Source organism: Crocodylus porosus, unplaced genomic scaffold, assembly GCF_001723895.1.
Source record: "Crocodylus porosus isolate Cpor-Errol unplaced genomic scaffold, CroPor_comp1, whole genome shotgun sequence".
Classification (NCBI taxonomy): Eukaryota; Metazoa; Chordata; order Crocodylia; family Crocodylidae; genus Crocodylus; species Crocodylus porosus.
In genome coordinates, this window is record NW_017728910.1 from 35,629,891 (window position 1) to 35,652,184 (window position 22,294).

At 45.3% G+C, this 22,294-nt stretch overlaps 1 protein-coding gene across 1 annotated transcript in view; it reads right to left on the bottom strand.

Annotated features, from left to right (window-relative positions):
- COL4A3 (collagen type IV alpha 3 chain) overlaps nucleotides 1-22,294 on the bottom strand; it is an 88,496-nt gene that overhangs the window by 19,670 nt on the left and 46,532 nt on the right. The window contains exons 27-35 of the mRNA XM_019533046.1: nucleotides 16,605-16,709; nucleotides 15,868-15,962; nucleotides 13,484-13,634; nucleotides 13,223-13,336; nucleotides 12,171-12,338; nucleotides 7,902-7,991; nucleotides 5,070-5,204; nucleotides 4,289-4,387; nucleotides 907-996 (exon numbers count right to left, since the gene is read on the bottom strand). Coding sequence (XP_019388591.1) covers nucleotides 907-996; nucleotides 4,289-4,387; nucleotides 5,070-5,204; nucleotides 7,902-7,991; nucleotides 12,171-12,338; nucleotides 13,223-13,336; nucleotides 13,484-13,634; nucleotides 15,868-15,962; nucleotides 16,605-16,709 — 1,047 coding nt within the window. The remainder of the gene's footprint in view (nucleotides 1-906; nucleotides 997-4,288; nucleotides 4,388-5,069; nucleotides 5,205-7,901; nucleotides 7,992-12,170; nucleotides 12,339-13,222; nucleotides 13,337-13,483; nucleotides 13,635-15,867; nucleotides 15,963-16,604; nucleotides 16,710-22,294) is intronic.

Consider the following 22,294-nt stretch of genomic DNA (forward strand, 5'->3'; position numbering starts at 1 on the left):
AACTGGCCTTCTTTTCCACATATGCCAAGTCACCAGGACTCTTTTGCTAAATCTGGGCTCTTCTTCAGATAGTTTTATTTTCCCTATTTGAGTTCTGTTGGACTTAAGAAAGTGACTTGGGAAAGGATATTAGAGAGAGAGGGAGAAAAACAGACATCCAGGTAAGAGTCCTGGTGTCACATGGTAGAACAGCCCAATTTTAGCCTTGCATTTTCTATAAACTGGAGCCTGGGACAATGAACATGTACAATCTGGCTGTTTCTGGCACCTCCTGTCTGGGATAGCTGTGAATTTTGTCTGGTGGCTCCCACACATGCAGAGACATATACTTTCCTTCTTACTCAAAAAACCCCATGAGCTAATAGGAAAAAAAAGCAATTGATTCATCTTAGCTGGTTTCTATTTCTGCTCCAGTAGTGATTTTTAACATAGGCTCTGTACATCTATCAGAGCTAAAAGTAGTAAATGAATGCACAATATATTTTCAAAGTTTTGTTATTTAATCAGATTTTAATTTTGTTTCAAGTTGATCAATCTCATTTTAATATGATGACAAAGAAATAATGGTATCTATTAGTTCCATATTAAAGTTAATTAGAAGTGTGTGAGAGGGAATGTTTTATTCAGCAAAAATATGAGAGTTAAATTATTATTCAGTAAACATATTACCAAAGGACATGCTGTCCACATCTGTAGCATTAACTGAATCATGACCATGTTCTGCAGTTATAGGTGTTGAGCTCAATCCTGCAACTCTTACTGCAAAAAAGTCAATGGGTAGTTGAGGGAATAACGATTACTTGTCTGAGCAGCGTTACAGGATTATGGCTACAGTAACTGTACAGACATGTGCAAGTACCTCTCTAATAATATATGAGCTTGTAACACTGTTTCAAGGAGAATTACCTGGCCTGCCAATATCCCCTCTCTCTCCTGGAGCTCCCGGTAACCCTTGTTTTCCATGAAATCCTGGCGGACCAGGTAATCCTTTAGAACCTGTAAAATGACAAAATGGCAACAATTTCAACATATTTCTTTTAAACTCTGGCCACTCAGTACATGTCCCATGAACATGAACAATATCCAAACAGTTATTGCTGGAATCTCCCTGAAATGTATATATTTTAATAGTCTAAGATAATTTCTTCCCCTTCCCTAGCACATAGCACATTTTGTCATTATCATTATCAATGCTGTTACTGGAACACCTTGGCAAAGAGAACCATCCTGCTTTTCAGCCTCAAGAGGGTAACGCTTGCAGTCACTGTTAATTCTTCTTTCCAACCCCAATTCACTGGAAACTTTGTGGTTAATGAACAAGATTGTGTTCACTATAAATTTTTTCCCATGTTGGTGAGTTGGTCTGAACATCACTTAATCAGCAGGCATGTCTACACATGTGCCTGACTGCACAGTTGTTACTAAGTGCGAAGGCAAGTACTAAATGACTGCACAGTAACTGCTGGTACGGTGCAGTCCTAGGGCCGCACACGTCATTTCTGACCCCAATGTACAGTTGTAACAGCATCATGGTTCATGCCTGCTGATGCTATGTCGCCATAGCTTCTAGTGTAGATGTGCCCACTAAGTACTTCACAGCACAGTTAAAGGATGTTTAAGGGGTTTTTTGGGTAGCTTGGGAAGATTTTTCAAGAAATTTTTTTTTTGGCCTGACCTTGTGCCAATTTACATACGTGCCAATTTACATATGTGCCAGCTTGGCAATGCTTTTATCTAACTTAAATGTAAATTTGATATCCATATGCCTATGTGGCAGGGTACTGTTGGTGCCTGCCACTTTAAGGGCTGAGCCAAGCAGCCAACAAGTGATTGATTGTGGCAGCCATTTTAGATCCCTGGCTGCCTATATAAACAGGGCAGTTCACTGCTGGCAGGTCAAGGCAATAACATGGCCTGGCTGGAAGGCTACATGCAACATCCTGGAGGTAAGGGTAGGAGCTGTAGGGGATGGTTTGGAGGCTCCTGGTCCTGGGCATGGCCTAAAACTGCACCCTGCTTGGAGTGGGTGCCCTGGTGGGGTGCTCAGTGGGGTGGGAACCCCCAGGAAATGCCAGGCCGGTTATCACCCTGGTGAAAGGCAGGTAGGGGCGCCTTAACCCCAGCCCTCACCTTTGGGTGGGGCATTTACCATCAGAGCAGGTACCATCAGAGCAGGGTAGGTCAGGTAAGCTTCAGGAAGTGCCTGAGCCTGCTGGAGAAGTGACCCCACAGGGCCAGGCATGCTTCAAGAAGCACCTGAGCCAGGAATGGGGGACCCTGATCCCTAAGTGCAGGCAGGAGGCATAAACCCAACTGAGGGACTCAACTGGTCAATGCTGGGGCTAGGACCAGAAGGGTCAAAAGGGCCAGGGATCCACTGTGAGAGACACCCATAATGAGCAAAGAAGCTCAGGGTCCCGACTGACCTGAGACGGGACCAGGGCTTATACAGAAGTCAAAGGTCCCATGATTGGGGCCACAGCTAATGGGCAAAGGGGACGGTTGAGCCAACTGCCCGAGATGCCATCTGCGAGGCTTGGGCCGTGGTGTGGGGATGGAACAGAGCCATGGATAGCCCCCCTCAATATCGGGGTATAAAATGGGCAGCCTCCTGCTTTAATTAACAACTTAATTACAGCAACACATGGCAGGAAAGACAGGTGGGCAGTGTGCCCAGAGGCAGATGGGAAACTAGCTCTGTAGCTAGTCAGGGACCCCACTTTGCCACAGCTTAAAGTCTGTGCATGTGGTGATGTATATATAGGCTGATCCCACTATTCATGAAAATGGCTTGGGTTTGCTTCTGTTTCACATGAGAAGTTGAAGAGAGGTGCAGAGCTGAAGAATTGGTAATTTTTCTTGCTATTTAACTTTTTCCCCATTCTGCTGGTATTACCCTCTTTCTAGTGCCTAGTTTGGACATCAGTGGGTGTACTTGCCATTAAGGTGATATAATAAACTCCTGCACAGTTTATGCCAGAGTCAGCAGCTTCCAGGTGCAACATTAGCACATGCGCCCAGGACTTCAGCAGTTTGTGCTGGGGCGGAGCAGCCTAGGGGTTGGCAGAGGGGAGTTCAGTCCTGGGCTCTGGGTGGCAGTGTTGGGCGATGGAGGGGCTGGATGGGGCATAAGGGTGCTAAAGTGCAGGGCTATGTGCCACGCAGCCCCTATCCCCATCTATACATACATTTCAGCATGTGTAATTACTGTGCTGTAAGATAGTACTGTCCTTGGCAGTGCTTTCCTACAGCAGAGTTAATTAATTTACTGCACGCTAATACCAGCACATGTATAGACAGTGATGCTTTACTGCAGAGATAATTAGTCAACTCCACAGTAAAGTGCATGTGTAGATGCACCCAATGAGAATATCTAACATGGATTACTGAAATCCTGATACTTACGGTTTTTCAGAGAAGTCCATACTTATTTTTAACTCTGTAACCAAATACCATGTTTTTTGGAAAGAATAACTTCTTCATACCTCACAGATATGGAGAACAAGTATTCATGATCATGCAATGTGGTATAAGTATTTTATCAGCATGAATTGAAAATAATGATATATTCCTAGTGACAAAGACATGACTGACTTAATTAATATGTATACTATTCTAATCAAGGGCCAGTACATCTTTTGCAATATACCATCATGCACAGAAAAAAAAATATGAAAAATATTTTTAGTAGGTTTTATGCTTTTTATGTTGTTCTTTTTCAGGCTAGTTTTCCTATAAATCCAGGCAGCCTTTGTACTATAATCCAAACACGTAGCATTTTAGATGGAAAGAAGAATTAAAATATAAGAAACGTCTAAAATACATTTGTGTCAGTCATACTCTATTCTATACTGTCAAAATTTCTCACACTTGCTTTTTAAAACTGGATTCCAATTTTTCTCCATTAATAGAAGGCACGAGTTTTTATTTCAGATGGTTCAGATATTTTAGATTTAAAACAAATTATTGTTTGGACTTAATATTGCTTTGTGTGTTCTGTCATACCACTGATAACCTGGTTTACCATAAGAATCCCACATTTGGGAGAAGAAAAGAAAACATTTTGGTGGCAGATTTTTTCCACCAAATGGTAGCTGTTTGAAGTTGTCAGAGTTCTGGAGTACTAGAATAGTTTCAGTATAGTTAGAAAGAGTATAGGTGAGGTAATAAAATGTATAAGATTAATGCATTATGTGGTTCTAGCTCCTACTGAATATCTTACATGTAACGTTGTAAAATATACTGCTTTAGAAATTGAAGCTTTAATTTCCTAGCAGATGCTGTATACCTGGTGGAGCAGGTATTCCCTGTGTCCCAGGGTCACCTGCTAATCCTTGTACACCTTCTGATCCTCTTACTCCTCTTAGACCTGCTCTTCCTGGAGATCCTATAACAGGAATTGCATTAAATAAAGTTAAAACAGAATCTTATAACATTAGCAAAATTCTCTCTGAGAAGCAGCAGTGACGTTGAAAAAGAGCCTGCATGGAGTAATTTGGAATTACGCCCTTGCAAACAAATGAATTCCAACACATAGAAGCCCTATGCTACTGATTCCAATATTTTTCAAAAAAGGAAAGAACCTGAAAATGTCCATAGGAAAAACCTATAACAAAAAGGCCAGATTTGTAAGAAAAGAAGTATGTGCAACTTGTGTGCAGGTATTTGTATGATAGCTCACCTAGCAAATACCAGGGAATCTCTACAAATCAGGTATTTGTGAATATGCTCAATCCTTTTGCTAATTAATACCAATTTATAAGTATTAAACATATGTGAATGTATGCATAAATATGGCCTATGCCTAAACTTCATACCACTACTGATATAACTGATGTGACAAATTTAGGAATGTGTATTATAATAAGGAATTTAAAATTAACATCAGTATTTTTAACATACTCTATAAAAACATAAACAGCTATGTGTGCTACTCAGCACTCATGTATTAAAATGGTGCAGAACAACTTGAATATTACAGTAGCCTCTTTTCATGAGTTAGAACCTGATATTGTATCATGAATTATTTATTCTTAATTGTTTTCCAATTCAACTAAAAATAACTGTACCTTTTGATCCTGGTTCTCCTTTATCCCCAACACTTATTCTACTCAACACTGGGCCAAGGAATCCTTTATCACCTTTTTTGCCTTTTTCCCCCAAAGACCCTTCTGCTCCTTTTGGTCCTGGAAGACCATGAGAACCTGTCAGGACACATAATGATACATGCTGAAGAAACTGGACAAGCAAATAACTTGCAAAGGGGCAAGGGTGAACTAGTGCTTTCAAGGATGACTGTCAATGGAAATACTAGCACAGCTGTAGAACCAGCTTCTGCATGAGACAGTGACTGCACAGTAGCCTGTGACTACTGCACAATAGCATCGCATAGCAGAAAGAATGACACAGTGCTGCTGTGCAGTAGTCTTGGGCTACTGCACAGTCATCAAAAAAAGCCATTTCTCGGTGCTACTGTGCAGTAACTCCGGTTACTGTGCAATCATTTAATATTTGTTTATACAAGTACAAAATGACTGCATAGTAATGACTGCACAGTCAGTATATCATGTAGATATTGCCAGTAGAAAGTGAAATGGGTGTCTTCTTTTCCTTCAGTTAGCATATGAGAGGCCTGATCATTTCATCAAGACTCCATTGACCTTAATAGGAGTTGTATTTGCAAGTGACCGGATAATCAAATAACGCTGTCGTATTATTACTTAACTGATGAACTGCTTAATGATCTGGAATGAGTTTAGCATGCTCACAAAAAAAATAAAACAAAAGTTGTACAAATAAAAAAATTATCATATGGAGAGAGACTGGGCACCACACTTCAAGAGGGATGTGGCTAACCTTGAAAGGGTCCAGAGGAGGGCCACTTACATAGTCAAGGGGCAGCAGACCAGGCCCTACAAAGATAGACTAAAGGGCCTGAATCTATTCAGCCTCCACAAGAGAAGAATGAAAGGGGATTTTGTGGCTATCTATAAACTCACCAGGGGGGACCAGTGGAAAACAGGTGAGGCTCTGTTCCCCTGGGCACCACCTGGGATAACAAGGAATAAAGGCCACAAATTGATTGAGAGTAGGTTTAGCCTTGATATCAGAAGGCATTAATTTACAGTTAGGGCTTCCAGGCCCTGGAATGGGCTCCCAAGGGAGGTGGTCCTCTCCCCTCCCTTGGGAGTCTTCAAGAGGAGGTTGGATAGATATCTGGGGTATTGTGATCCCAGCACTCGTTCCTGCCCAGGGCAGGGGCTCGGACTTGATAATCTGTTCAGGTCCCTTCCGACCCTAAAAACTATAGAACTGAGTGGAAACGAGTGGGGGTTTTTACTTTAAAAAAGATGCTGAGTTAGTGGGGACAGGCATATAAAATATCATAAAACAATAAATGGTAGATAGAAGGTAGATCAGTATCTTCTTTGCTTCATATCACAAAAAATAAGGGAACAGTCAATACAATGAAAAAGGTGGCAAATTCAAGACTGATAAAAAGAAATCCTTTTTCTCCTAGTGTATTGATTATGGAATTCATTGAGGCTAAAAATTGGGCAAATTAAAAAAGGTATTGCGCATTTACATATACAACCAAAATATCATAACTATAACAGTTATTCCTAACAGAAAAGATATTGGAAAGAATTAAAAAGTCATGTTTTACATCTCTACTAATCTCTAACTACAAAGGTCTTAGGATCAGACCTTTGAGAGGGAAAAATTATTCATTTACGTAATTTATGTTATCATGTACCATCCTCTGAAGGATCTAATATGGGCCAAGAAGATACAGTACCCAAGTAGATCATTCAGGTTTAGATAGATCAAGAAATGAATCCAGTATAGCCAGGGGTTGGCAGCCTTTCTGGAGCGGTAGGCTAAATTAGTGCAGCTCACTCTTAAGGCAGGATGCTACTTACAATCCAGACACTGTCACTCCCCCTGCTGCCACTATGTTGCCAACATAGGGCATGTGTAGATGAAACGGGGGACCTAAATTGAAGCGGTGGGTTTTTAAAAACACCACTTCAATTTGGGGCCCTTTAAACCCTCATGTCGTGCACACACCCGAACTTACTTGCCTCTCCGGTGGTGGGGAGGGGCGGGTGAGCTGTCAGTGAGCGGAGTGGTCCCTGGGTTGCAGGACAGGGGGAGGGGGCTGGTGCTTCCCTCTGCAGCAGTGGTGGCCCCCCCACAGGTAGCAACTGCCTGCAGACACCTGGCTCTAGTGGTCCCAGGGGCCACGGCAGCTGCAGAAGGAAGCACCAGGTCCCCTGCATAGCTCAGGCAGGCAGGCAGATTCCAGGGGGAGACAAAAAAAAAAAGATCAAGCTCGCTGCTTTTCTTGGGCAGAGCCTGCCTTCCTGGGCTGCTGCCAGGCTGCCTGCACAAGCTTCAGAGCCACTGAGCTGCACGAAGCCTAGTGCTTTGCTCCATGGCCATAGGGCAGCAAACTAAAACTCCTCTGAGAAGTTTTAGTTTGCTGCACCCCAAGTCATTTAAGGCGCATTATGCTGCTGAATTTGCTACAGCACCCAGAATTACTGCACAATATGCCGCCGATGTGTGCAAACACCGACACCATTAAAGCAGTGCAAAAGCATTTAACCCGCTTTAAAGTGTTGTGCACACATGCCCCTCATTTCGTCTACATACGGCACTAGATACCACTCCCCTTGTCAGTGATTTGCTGCTGACCCAGAGGCCACACACCCTGTCAACTGAATGCCAATAGCCAGCTGCCAACATCTCCTGCCACCAAACTGCTGCTGATTTCCCAGCTTTCTACACCAGATGAGATCATGTGGCAGGACAGAAATTTAACCCATGGGACACAGGCTGCCAACTCCCAAGTGTGGTGATTAATATGTTCCTAAGTAATAAGTAAAGCCACTTACCTCTGTTTCCTGGGGTACCTGGATTTCCAAAGATGCCAGGAGGTCCACGAATTCCTAAATCACCCATGACACCTGGTTCTCCTGTTTGACCTGCAGAAACGGAGCAGTAGGAAATAGTGCTGGACCAGTAAAACAGGTTTCAAAGAACAAAATTTGTTTTGAAAAAATAAGTGTGTGTGCGTGCACATGTAAAAACATGCTTGTGAATTACATGGTTACTTACTTAATTCTGTTAAAATTTACTTGAATAAGTTTTGCATTTACTTACCATATTCATCAGCTTCAATAAAATGAGTAGACCCTACACGTGTACTATTGCCAAAGACTCCTCATGTGAGAATTACAGCAGCTTTTAACAAACTGCATTTAACAAGATTATTTATAGACATCCCACATTACATATACATAATTAATTGTATAGGTTGTATTTTACATAAATACGTTATCTAGAGTTCATTGAAAAGTGAAGGAAATAAATTTTTGTTGTAAATAAGAGACAGTGCACTCTTGACTTCTTTCTCTGCACAAATCTGAAAGCCGCTAGGTACAAATACTTTAATAGCTACAGGGATACATATCTCAAGATGCAAGGGAATGTAAACAGCAGCTCCTCCCTCTTGGAAGTTCCTCAAAAAGGAAGTTGCTCAGAATATGGAGGGACAAAAAGAGAGAGAAGTGAAGAGGGGGAAAGCTGCAGGCACAGAGCTAATCCCTGGTGGACTTGGAGACTGGTAAGTGACCACATGGACTATGTGAAAGAGGAGTTGGAGGAATCAGACAATAATCAGGAGCATAAGCCCAGGACAGGACAACTGGGTTTACTTTCTTTTTTCTTTTGGATACTGGGTTTGGTTGTGAGAACACAGAGAATAAACCATGGAACCCAGGTGTCTGATTAGAAGAGAGTATAAGCAGGAATGCTGATGTTGAACTACAGAGAAGGACACCATCTTATGATTATGGAGAATTACTTTGAGGAACCTGATGCAAAGACTTTACTCAGATAAAACAGCACTAGTGAAAGTTGAGGAATGTCCACAAACTGAAACTGAGGCACTCCCTACATATTACACTTATGTGCAATTAATATGTTAATCACAGCATAAATGGTAAGGGTGCTACATGTGCACCTAATATAAGGCGCCATAAAATGGCAAACCAGCCACAACAATGTTCCACATCATACTAGGTTCAAGACTCCAGATTAGTCCCTGCTTAGAGTCAACAATCAGCTGATTGTTGGCCTGTCCCCAGACTGTACCGGGACTGGGGATCAGATCCCATGGTACCTTTACATGAAGGTGTGCCAGAAGCCTGAGAGAAAAATATCAGTGGGACCACCGCTTCAGCCACAAAGGGTGTTTTAGGATGTCCAGCATTGTGACTATAGAAGAGTAGGGAAAGCCAGGTGAGGAGGAATTCTTGGTAGCCATCCAGGTAGATATGGTTCCTCACTCCCAGCTGTGAAGCCCTAACAGCAGAAGTTGGTATACAGACTACAATGGCCTGTGGTGGCGGTGTAGGGGCAGAGAAGCCCCCATTATAGGCCCTAGAGGGTCTTGCCAGGGGCCATAGCAAACTGTTGCTTGCAAGAGTGGTCCTGATGGTAGAATCTTCTTCCTCCTTCAGGATAATATTCTACCAACAATTTCCATCAAGTTGTGGCAGGAAAGTGTCCCAGGAAGGTAGAAAGCTCTCAGATGAGCCCAGTGGAGAAAAGGGCTGCCTCAAAAAGGCAAAGTAAGCCCACCATAAGAGCCAGGGCTGTGGAGAGCTACTAGCACCCTGAATGGCCTGGAGGTGGGGCCAGAGCCTAAAAGAGGCTGGAGGTCCCTTTGATGTGGGGGGACATGACTACCAAAGAGAGGATAGGCAGTCAGCCAGCCAGCAAGCAGTAATGATGGAAGCAGAAGCCCTGACTCCTGAGGGGAGATATCCTATGAGGGGCTTGAGAAAGATGAGGCCAGTGACTGAGAAGCAGATTATGAGATGGAAATGGCAATAAAGTGCCTAGGAGGGAGCAGCCCAGGGAGAACATCCAGAAGGCCAGTGAGAGGAAGGAAGACCAGGGCAGGTAGGCCTGCAGTGGTCCTGGGGATGACCTAAAACTACACCCTGCTGGGGTTGGATGGTGTGGTGGGGCTGCCTGTGGTGGGAAACTCCCCAGGAAATGCCACACTAGTGCCTCCCTAGTGAAAGATAAGTATGGAGCACTGGAAAGCCTCAGCCCCCACTGCCTTGTGGGTGATCCAGTGGAGGGGAAAGGCTATGGGAGCACATCCTGAAAGAAAAGCAACAGGCTTGGGCAACAACCTGGAGACCAGGAGGGTCCAAGGCTCAAAGCCTGAGAGAAAGAAGCTTGGGCAGCAACATGGAGCACAGGAGGACCTGGGACCAAGTATCTGAGAGTGAGGCTTGGGCAACAATGCAGGGGCCAGAAGGGCCTGAGACCCAAGGTCTAAATGAGTGGGTCCTAGTAGAAGGCCTGAAGGAGAGTGAGGCCCAGGTACATTAGTCAACACCTGACACCTGAGTAGGCCAAGTTAGGAGTCCAGGCACATCAACAGATGCTTGAGGCCCAAGGGGTGTAAGGCCCTGGAGCCCCAGTGAGGAGGCAAAATAGTGGCCCCAGTGAGGGGACGGAGTGTGAGGGGCTAGAAGCCTAATGAGAGGCAAGGAACCTAGAGTGCATGTGGGAGCTGAGGCCCCTGTGAGGGCAGAGTTGAGGCCTGTCACAGGGCACCAAGGTTTGCTTGCACCTTTAAGGGTAGAAGCAGTCTAGCAAAGGAACCAGACAGGCTCCAGAGCTCCACAGCTGCAGGTTGCCTGAGTAACAGGCTAACTAGGTAATGACCCAGCACCTGCAGGCAGTCAGCTGACTGGAAGGAATTCAGAGCCCAGGGAACTTATAATCTCAGGGTTGGGGCTGGCTGGACTCACTCTCTCTTTGGCAACTGCCAGGAGAAGGAGCTCCTGCAAAACAGAGCTGCCCGATGCATCTGGGTGCCTGTTTCACTATCTCCAAATGCAGTAAGACTCTAGGGGCTCACAAGGTTCCCAGAGCTGAGGGTAGGGTATGGTATTCTAAGGGTGAGAGTTTGCCCTTTTAAAAGGGCAGAGTGTTGCCTGTATTGTTAATTTTATGTTATAGCCCAGGGGTTTAGATCTGTGTTACTGTTTGAATCGGTGGACTGGGATGAGGCTTATAGGGGAGGAGGAGGAGCCTCATTGGGGCACACTATTGTCTAGTGCCCCAGTGCCAGAGGGGCGCAAGCTACAAGGGCTGGAGAGCCCAGAGCCAGAGAGGCGCTGTAGACAAGGGCCAAGGGCCTGGTGATAAGAGGAGATTGTAGCCTAGTTCCTCAAAACTGGGCCCGACACAGTGGGTCTAGGCTAGAAAGCCTAGTTATATCAAAGGGGCAGGGGCTTAGTAGGTCTCAACAGAGAGCATAACAACAGTGTAACACCCGTGAGGTATGGGGCATGGTAAAGGGGAGGCTGAAGCCATGCAGCTGGCCTATAAGGCCTGAGATGCCCTGTGTAGCACCAGGTTGAAGAGAGGCCTGGCAAAGGGCCCATAGAACAGGAGCTCAAGTAAGTTTTAGTGGATTGGGACTAAGTGAAGGCCCGTGGGCAGCCCCCTGAGTTATTTTTCCAACAAAGACATGGCAGGACAGATAAGAGGGTACCCTCGAGGCACAGCCTGCACAGTTGTGGAGCCGCCAGGGGCATCACGACCATCCCAGGAGACCTGCTCCATGACAAGGCCCCAATGAGGGCATATGGCTAAAGCATTTCTATGGACACACGATGCCAAATTTGGGGCATAGGCCAAGTGTGGCCCAGTTAAGGGGCTGGGGAAGAAGTAGTGTTTACGGATGCCATCTGTGAGGCATGGGACACGGTGTAGGAATGGTATGGAGCCATGTGGGCAGTATGGAGCCATGTGTTATGCCCTTGGCATCACGGCATCAAATGGGCAGCCTCTTGGATACAAACAACTATTTAGTTACAAAGAAGGCATGGCAGCAGAGGTAGGTGGGTGGACTGCCCTAGACAGGTGGGCAGGCCAATATTGTGACTGGCCTAGGGATGTCTCTCCACATTGTTTTGCTCTCCACATAATCGCTATCTGAATCTAAAATCTAGCTCTTGTTGTACTGGGAAAAATAAATCTGTTTCTATACAGACAAAAAATAATGACAGACACATGATAACAGAAGGTTATATCATTAAAAAATCCAAACTATGAATCTTTAAATTCCTTACCTACTATCCCTGGATTTCCAGGTCTTCCAGTTAAACCCTTGAGACCAGGTGATCCCACTGCTCCTTTAGGACCTGGTAATCCAGGGAACCCGGGTTCTCCAGGGAATCCTGGGTAACTCATACCAGAAATACCTCGATCTCCTTTTGCTCCTTGTATACCTCTGTCTCCTAAAACAAGTAGATGGCACATAGTCAACACATAATCTGGGGAGGGGAGACAATTCACACTCAACTAGACCCTGGAGTCATAAGTATGAAACTCTGCTTTAATTCTTTGGGAATTCTGCCTCTGCTAGAGAAAGACAGAGTTGACAAATCCTGTGAGGTCACCCTTAAGGCAAGGGCACATCAATGGTAATGATTTAACCACAGACTCGCTTCTAGGAAAGGAAGTGTTCTACGTTCCATGTAGGTGTAGGTGTTGCATAGAATAGCTTTCATGGATCTGATTTCCAGGTAATTGGAGCATTCTGGACTGCTACTGGCCCCCAGCCAAGACCACTGGCTTCATGACATGATAAGGTGTTATGTACAAAGCCACCTCTATGGCAGAAAACCACTGAAGAGGTTTTGCCTCTAGCAACAGTAAATCTTTTGCTTAAAGTAAGCCCTGGTCTTGTAGGAGCATTCTGCTCAGTGGCTAAGACTTGTTTTCTGTGCATATGTCCTTCTGCCACAAAGAGGTGAACTCTATCACATGTGAGGGGGAGAGGGACCAGGTCAAGTACATTTCCTTTCTACACAATTTCCTCTGACCCTTTCTCTGGAATTGGAGTTGGTCTGCTCTTCCCTGTGCTCTTTCAGTGTGCTCATGTTAGGCCTCAACAATGCGATATGGGTTTTTCCTGCATGTGTAGCCCAATGGTACACCATGCACACATCTGCCTTGTAATTGAAAATGTCTGGATTGGCACCTCTAATTCACCTAATATTTTCTACAGAGCCACATCATATAGCTATAAAACAAAACATCACGGAGTAAAAATAAAACCCAAACCCACTCCATCAGTTGTACACTAGGTTTATGTTTCTGGTATTTTTTGTGTTCCTACCTTGTCGGCCCGGTGCTCCCTGTCGACCTGGGGGACCTGGCGAACCATTATGACAATAACCTGGCTTCCCTGGGGGGCCATCATCTCCGGGAGCTCCAGGAAAGCCAGGTTCTCCTAAAAGAGACGATTAATTTTTATTATGACTTCAAGCACATTTTGAGTTTTGTATGTAATGGTACTTTTTCTCCATGTTTTCTTTTTCTAGGGCCTCACTCAAAATCTGGATAGAATGGCTTTCTTGGGTTTGGTTTATCATAGCACCTGCGAGGCCATTGATGCCTTCACGTCCTGGATGTCCTGGTACACCTGGAAATCCTAGACGTCCATTTTCACCTTTTGCTCCTGGAAGGCCATTTGTTCCTGGTGCACCTAATCTACCTGGCTCTCCGGGAATACTTGGTCCTGGGTCTCCCTAAAACATACAGAAGATATAAATGCATTATATCCGGTATACTTACATTTGAAAATATTGCTTTTTCCGTCCTGTGGACAGTTAACTTCTATGGAGTTATCATCTTCACTCCCAGAGGTTCTTTCACATTTAGCATCAGAGTACTGCAAATTCACTATCCCATATACTCCCCTTTAGAACTCTTGTTCCGGAGACCCTACACCATAAACATTATTCTGATAAAATAGTACTGTGTAGGACTTCTTCCGGTCAGCTGGAGAAATCATCACTAACAATGAAAACCTCTCCCTGCCACTAAGGCTTGTGCAGACTCTGAAGCTTTTAAACCCTTCCTGTACCTGCAAAACACTTTGGACAGTTCAAGTACCTGAAAGCTGCTTGAAATATATTTGGGCACTATGCTTACTTCAAATTACCAAGCAGTCATACTTAAGATTAAATATATATTTAAATGATGATTCAGAAAATCAAGTAATCTAGTTGACTACTGCTAGCTTTGCCATTACGAGGAAATGAAAGGTTTGTTCAGTTCCTGGGTCAGCACTCAGATATTCTGCTTTAGAAATACTTAAATTTTCCTTTAAAATAAAATTCCATGAAAGGGGTTGAATATCTCTGGTGTTCAGGATTAATTCCCCAATGAAAAAGCCCTGCTATCATTAGATTGGCTTTCAGGTACTAGCAGGTAAATTCAATCATAAACGCTGCCTGCAATAACTTAGTTTCTATGCAAATATTGATTGTAGATTTAGACTACAAAAGCCTCTTTAAACTGAGGTTAATCTTACTGCACTGTGGCTGATGGCAACTCACTGATTTTTTCCAAAACTGGCCATTTTGTGTTTTACATTAAATTACATTTAATCTTTTACATTCAGTTTAAGTGTCTTTTTAGGAAAACAAATGAGTAAACATAGAAAAGGGAGTAAAGAAAGGATACTGTTTCCCAATATTCAAATGTTTTGTTTATAATCAGTTTTGATCCTTGAATATGCTGCAACCACTCAAGCTCGAAATATATGTGTGTCCTTAGGAACTGGAATTCACACCAATCAGCATTGATGGTTACTCCCACTTGCACTGATCTACTTTGATGCTTTAACACAATTGGGCATTTGTCCTTGTGTTTAAATTCTCCTAGACTATAACCATAGTGTTTAAGTGATGCTTCTCAATACTGATGATTTCAAGAACTGTGGTTGCATCTGGCTCAAAGTCCTCACATTCCCTCCAGACAGCAGCTCCCTGAACTGTCCTGAAATTTGGGGTACTGGAAGTTCAGATTTGGACTGGAATTTTGTGGCTTGAATATAAGAACTGCTATTTACTAGCCTCAACCAGAGGTGTTCAGCCCCTGGCCCAGGAGTCAGGTCCAGCCCACAAAGCAGTATGGTCCAGTCCACAGGGCTCCCCAAGGGTCTGGGAATTTGGTGGGGGCAGTGGTGGCAATTAATACTGCAACCACTCCTCCTCTACCAAATTTTCAAGTCACATGGGCCAGTTGACATTACCTTGGACATGGTATCCTGCCTGCAAGTACAGGGCAATGGGGCCTCATCAGATACACATGGGGCTGGGGGCAAGCAATGGGGCCTAATTGTGTGTATTTGGGGTGCTTGGTTCGATCTGGAGCACATAGGGATGGAGTCTGGGCAGCAGAGCCTGATCCAGTATGTGGGCTGTGTGGCCGGATGTGGGCTGTGGGGCCTGATTCTGTATGCATGTGGTTGGGACAGGTAGCAAGGCTGGATCCTGTGTGTACTGGGTTGGGGGTGAGTGGCAGGGCCTGACCCTTGTGGGTCCATGACCATGGCCACCATCTGGCATGGAGGGTGGGGCCTCACCAGCACATGACCAACTGGACCACAGTTCCGTGTATGCAAGACTGGGCCTACAGATCCACCCTGCACAAGTCATCCGGCCCACAGAGCAAAAAGGTTGGGTACCATAGCTCCATCTAGCCCAGTGTCCAGTCTCACACAATGTCAGAGTGGATGCTGATGGAGAGAATAAACTGGACATATCCAGAATTTTCCACCCCCTGCTCCTCTCCCACAACAGTTTTCAGCATTCACAGCTTGCCTCTATAAGCAACTAATTTCCATAATCTCTGTTTGTGTGTGTGCACATGCATGCAAAAGGGGTGGGGTGGGGATATTGACCAGTGAGTGAGAAGCCCACTGATTTAAACAGGCACTCCTGATTAAAATGCATGCTACTTTTTTAATCAAACCTTTTCTCCTGGAAATCCTGGGCTTCCAGGTAAGCCTGCTTCTCCATTTTTTAAGCAACCTGGTGATCCCTTTGGCCCTGGAAGCCCTTTACTTCCTGTAAAGCAAACCATATAGCAGGTGAAAACATCACTGTCTTTTGTTGAATGACTGCAGCCATGAACATGCATTCATTTCTAGTGGTGGAAATTTTCCACTGCAAAAAAATGTTTCCAGGAAAGGAAGCAATGTAAGTATTCAGTCTGAAACTGCTTCCTCTCCCCTGCTCGTGCCTTTCCAATATCAGATGATCCCATTCTAGGGAAAGCACGGAGAGCAGTGGCTGCTGGAGCAGTAGGGCAAAGGTCCTTTGTCAGAGAAGTAGGTGGGAAGCAAGGTGGGAAGCAAGCTCCTAGCCATGGCAAGCCAAGAGGAATGAGCAGTACAGCCTGATCCTCATACTGGAGACCAAGAAGGCAAGGCCACTGGAAACCAAGTGAGCAGCATGTAGAAGTCTCTCCAGACATTTCACTAAACAACTCACCCAGCTAGATCCTTATGTATATCTTTTAAAATGTATTCCATATGGTCAATTTTGATGCATGACTTTTCAAAAGCAGACTAATAATCTGTATATTGTAATTGGTCTATTAAAAGCTTATTTGTCTAACTTGTCTATGTCAAAACATTTTTCTACTTGTCTGTCTCCATACTGGTTTTATTTTTTAAATTTTAAAAAGAGTTAAAAGGAGCATTTTACCTTTTGGACCAAGGTTTCCTGGAAATCCAATCCCAGGAAAACCTTGATCACCTTTTGGCCCTGGAAATCCTGGATTGCCTCTTTGTCCTCTAGATCCTAGGTGACCTATCAGAAGAAGATAGACAAACACTGATGTGACGGGCTAGCTGGTAGTGACTTAGCCCAGGGGTTTTGAAAGGGTAAAGATGGTTGGAGGACTTGGGATTTCCTTTCCTCACCAATCTGGTAATGATTTGGCCCAGGGGCTTTGAAAGTGTAAAAGATGATTGGAAGACTTGGGATTCTCTTTCCTCACCAATCAGGCCCCAGAGAGTCACCCTCCATGTCCCCTGATTGGCCCCTTGGGTCACCTTAAGGGGGATAAAAGGGGCAGCGCAGCTGACTCAAGGGAGAGACCAGCGAGGGACAACAAGGAAAGAGTCTCAAAGAGCTGGGCCAGCAGCAGTTGCCCCAGAAGAGCCTGAAGGAGTGGGAGCTACAGGCAGCAATTGGACCCTCAGCAGTGCGGCATGTGGCTGGCAGGAAAGGCTCCCCACTGGGCTCCAGGATCCCCTACGAGAGGCTGCAGCCAGCAGGAAAGGCCCCCCAGCTCCAGCAAGGATCTGAGCAATGACCTGAGAGGTTCCCAGCTCTGCTTCAAGCTCCTCCAGTCAGAGGCCAGGAAGCTCAAGATGAGGCCGGGGCTCCTGGAAGATCAAGACCCCCAGCAGCTTGGAACAACACCAACACTGGTGCCCGTGTGGTAGAGTTTCTGCCTGCTATGTGGGTGGTCTGCGTTCAAGTCCCAGCTGGGGTGAATGAAGTAACAGGGAGAAATCCTTGTTGCAGTAGAAAGGGGTCATTGTGTTTTCTCTTTCTCCGGGTACCTAGGCCCTATATTCCTTCTTATTTGACATTTCGTGCCTTTTTTATTTCACCAACCAGTATTGTTTGTTCTGCTGTTTGTGTTTTATATTTTGGTTAACCCTGTCTTTTGTCAACTGGATAAATATGTCTATGAATGTAAGTGTCTAACCTTTGTTGAATCCTGCCCCCTCAGGGCATTGTAGTGTCCCCTATACACCCTGGTTTATACTGGTTATATTCCCAGTACTGTTCTCTCATTAAAAGGTAAAAGGTTAAGTCCTCAGTGGTGGTCTGGCTCTGCTCTATAGGGGGAGGAGAGTCCCTACACCTCCCACAGCGTTTGTGCACCTGCTTTGATCCCTTCAACTGGAGAGGGAGTACCTCTTGGAGTACTGCCCGGTTTACACTGATATACCTAGTCATAGATCTACCTAGTCATAGATCTTCTAAGCGTAACAAATGTTTGTCATCTTTCTTTGCAGTGATGTCTTACGCAATTGATTTTACATTCTAAGATGCCTTTATCAGGATTCTTTCAGCAATCAAAATAATTGCCCAACATAGAAGGTGGGCGATTAACCCTTCAAGCCATCTCAGTCACATCAGTGCTGTGCTATTTGTAGCCCTGAAACTCATTAGTCCTGTCAATTCCAAGGCAGCCGTTAGAGGCAACGTGCTCTGAGTAACTCCGTAACAAGCCTTAGTTGAAGGACAAACTAAGAGTAGACTGTTTCCACACAGTTACAAGAACTCTTAAAATCAGCTTACATAGTGACTCATTAAAATCAATGGGATTTGGTAGGTGGCTAGGACCGGCAGGTATCTGAAGTGATTTACATAGTATCAGAATGTAGATTCTATTTCTAAACTACACACTAACAGTTTATTCTAGGGTGGACATTTTCTTCATAAAATGCCAAATGTGAATCACTGGTTCACACTGTCAAAACAGGTACTAGTCTAGGACAGTGTATATGGAATGCCTTTTATGTATCCACAAGTACTAGTGGATCAAAACCCAGTAACAACCAAAAATGGCAAATAACAAACACTTAACATAAATAGAAGCTAGAAGTTTTGTTACAGACCTGCTCTGCATGTAAAGCTCAGAACAGTGTGCAAAGCTCTGCATTACGCCTCTACAAGGAACAGCACAGAATTCACAGTCCAAGGACTGGGGGAAGGAGCTAAGGGAGCAATAAATTCATCCTGCACTCTCCCAGTTTTTGGCTGCACTGTAGGCAACAGCAGTTCATAGATTTCATAGACATGAGGGCTAGAAGGGACCTCAAAGATCATCAGGTTCAGCCCCCTGCCCCAGGGGCAGGAAGTCAGCTAGGGGGAAAAGATCCCAGCAAGATAAGCATCCAAGTGTTTCTTGAATGAGTCCAGAGTAGATGCCTGCACCACTTCTGGAGGGAGTCTATTCCAGGTCTTGGGGGCTCAGACAGTAAAGAATTTTTTTTCTTATGTCCAACCTAAAACAGTCTTGGAGTAGTTTATGACCACTGGTCCTTGTTTTTCCTTGGGGTGCTCTGGTAAACAGATGTTCTCCCAGGTCCTGATGTACACCGCTTATGTACTTATAAGCACCCATGAGGTCCCCCCTAAGCCTGAGCTTTTCCAGGCTGAAGAGTCCCATGGTGCTCAGCCTCTCTTCATAAGGCCTATTCTCTTGCCCTCTGATCATGTGCATGGCTCTCCTCTGGACTCTCTCAAGCTTCTCCACATCCTTCTTGAATTCTGGAGCCCAGAATTGGATGCAGTACTCCAGCTGCGGCCTCACCAAGGCCGAGTACAGCGGGGGGATGACATTCTGAGATTTACTTGACAAGCATCTATGGATGCAAGCCAGAGTTTTGTTTACTTTACCAGCTGTGGCATCGCATTGGTGGCTCATGTTCATCTTGTGGTCAATTGTGACTCCCACGTCTCTTTCAGCTGTGGTGCTAGCAAGCATAGCACTGCTGAGCCTATAAGTATGCTGCAGGTTTTTTTACCCCAAGGTGGAGTACCTTACATTTATCAGTATTGAATGTCATCAGGTTTGTATCTGCCCACTTACTAAGTTTATCCAAATCAGCCTGGATCACTAACCCGTCCTCAGGCGTGGCTGGTATGCCCCAAAGTTTAGTGTCATCGGCGAACTTAGCCAGTGCACTTCTTACACCCATGTCCATATCGTTGATAAAGATGTTAAAGGACAGAGCCTTGGGGATGCTACTGGTCACGGAGCACCATAATGATTCACTACCATCAACCACTACTCTCTGGGTCCGACCTTGGAGCCAATTACCCAGCCATTGGACTGTGGTGTAGCTGAGGCTGCAGTTGGGCAATTTTTCCATGAGGTCATCATGGGACACCAGATCAAAGGCTTTTTTAAAGTCCAGAAATATATCATCAATCTCTTCTCCTTGTCCAGATATTATGTCACCTGGTCGTGGAAGGAGATGAGATTGGTCAGGCAAGACCTACCCACATCAAACCCATGCTAGTTGTCCCTCAGGATGTTGCCCTCAGCCAGCTTATCCAGAAGGGTCTCCTTGATAATTTTCTCCAGAATCTTACCAGGGATTGAGGTCATCCTGACTGGCCTGTAATTCTTGGGATCTACTTTCTGCCCTTTCTTGAAAACAGGTACCACATTGGCCTTCTTCCAGTCTTTAGGTACTTCACCATGAGTTTTCAAATAGTTTTGCCAATGGTTGGGCTATGACACCTGAGTATTCTAGGGTGTAATCTGTCAGGACCAGCTGACTTGAAGGCATCTGGCTTCTTAAGGTGATCCTTTACTAGATCAACACCAATGCTGGGTATAAATACACCCTTACCTTGGCTGTCCAGCATCTTGCTAGGCAAAGTAGCAAGTACCCATTAAGCACACTGGCCTTTTCCTGGATGTCGGTTATCAGCTGTTCCGTTTGGTTCAGCAGGGGTCCAGTGTTACCCTTGCTTTTTTTCTGACTCGCTACATATCTGAAAAAGGACTTTTTGTTATCCTTGATATGTGAGGCTAGATGGAGCTTGGTTGCAGCCTTGGCTTTCCTTATCCACTCCCTACAGGTATGGACCAGTGCTGAGTACTCCTCCTTGGTGGTTATTCTAGCCTTCCATCCTTTATAGGTCTCTCTTTTGAGGCATAGGAGGTCCTCAAGTTCCCTGCTGAGCTAAGGGGGTTGCTGTGACCTTTTGCTACCCTTCCTCTGAGATGGGATGGCCATCCCTTGTGCTGTCAGGATTGCTCCCTTGAGGAGCAACCAGTCCTCTTGGACTCCTTTTCCTGTCAAGCTGTGGTCCCTTAGGGCCTTGACAACGAAACTCCTGAGCTTGTTAAAGTCTGCTTTCCTGAAGTCGAGAACTTCTGTATTGCTGACTGTCTTGCCAGATTTGCAGTGGATAGTAAAGGTGATCAGCTCATGGTCACTATCACCCATCTTTCAATCGATTCTTAGGTCACTGGCTAGGTCATCCCCTTTGGTCAGTACCAGGTCCAGCAACGCTTTGCTTCTTGTCGGCCCATAGACTTCTTGAGTCAGGTAGAGCTCATCCACGCACGTAAGAAAGCTTTGCGACTGATCGGATTTGGCCCCGTGCTCTTCCCATGAGATGTCCAGGTAGTTTAAAGTCCCCCATGACAACCATGCACTGAGAGCATGCAGCCTCAGCCAGTTTCCTGGTGAATTCTTGGTCAAGCTCTTGTTTCTGGTTAGAAGGTCTGTAGTAGACTCCTACCAAGATGTCCCCTGTGCCACATTCCCCATGTATTTTAAACCAGAGAGACTCCAGTCATCCTTTCTGGTTGCCAATGTCAATTTGCAGGGATGTGTAGCTATTTTTGACATAGAAATCTACACCCCCACCCCTTTTATCTGTATGATCTTGCCTGTACAGGGTATAGCCATCTATACCTGTGGCCCAATCATAGGTGGAGTCCCACCAGATCTCCATTATCCCTATGAGGTCATAGTCATTCTTATTTAGCAGGAGGACCAGTTCCTCCTGTTTATGCCCCAAGCTCCTGGCATTGGTGTATAGGCAGGTAAGTGTCCCGCTGGGGGCCTTTGCCTTCCTTACAGATCGCGTCGGGACTAGAGTAGGGGTGGGTTCCCTTAAGTGCTTTAGCCTGCTGGATTTACAAAGGTTGCCCAGTAGGCTTGCAGTGGCGGTAATCCACCCAACCCCTGGCGGACATAGTTTAAAGCCTGGTCAAGCAGGTCATCCAGTCTGGCTAAGAAGAGCCTCCTCCGCAGTGGAGTGAGGTGGAGGCCACCTCTCCCCAGCAGACCACTGCCTCTCTCACCAAAGAGCAGACTGTGATTGTGGAAGCTGAAGCCTCCACAATGACACCAGCACCACAGTCTTTGGTTGACTACCTTGACCTGTCTCTCCCTCCCCAGCCCATGACCCACAACTGGGAGGAGCAAGGAAAAGACCACCTGCACCCCCAGCCCCCTAAGCCTTTCTCCCAGAGCCCTGTAGTCTCTCATGACCTGGCTGGGATTGCTCCGAGCCATGTCATTCATGACCACATGGATAAGGAGCATAGGGTAGTGTTTGGAGGGCTGGATAATCTTTGGGATCCTTTCTGCTATGTCCCAGATGCAGACCCCTGGGAAGTAGCAGACCTCCCGGGGTAGGGGGCTGGGGAGGCAGATTGCCCCTTCAGTTGGGGAGTCTCCCACAATGACCACTCTGCATTTCATCTTAGGGAGAGTAGGGGTGAGTGATCCTCCCCTGTCTGCAGGAGCTGGAATCTCTGCAGGCTGAAATGGGGCCTAGCTGAGTCCAAGTTAGGCAAAATGGAGACCTGTCTACAGTAGTAAAGCAGTCTCCCCAGACTG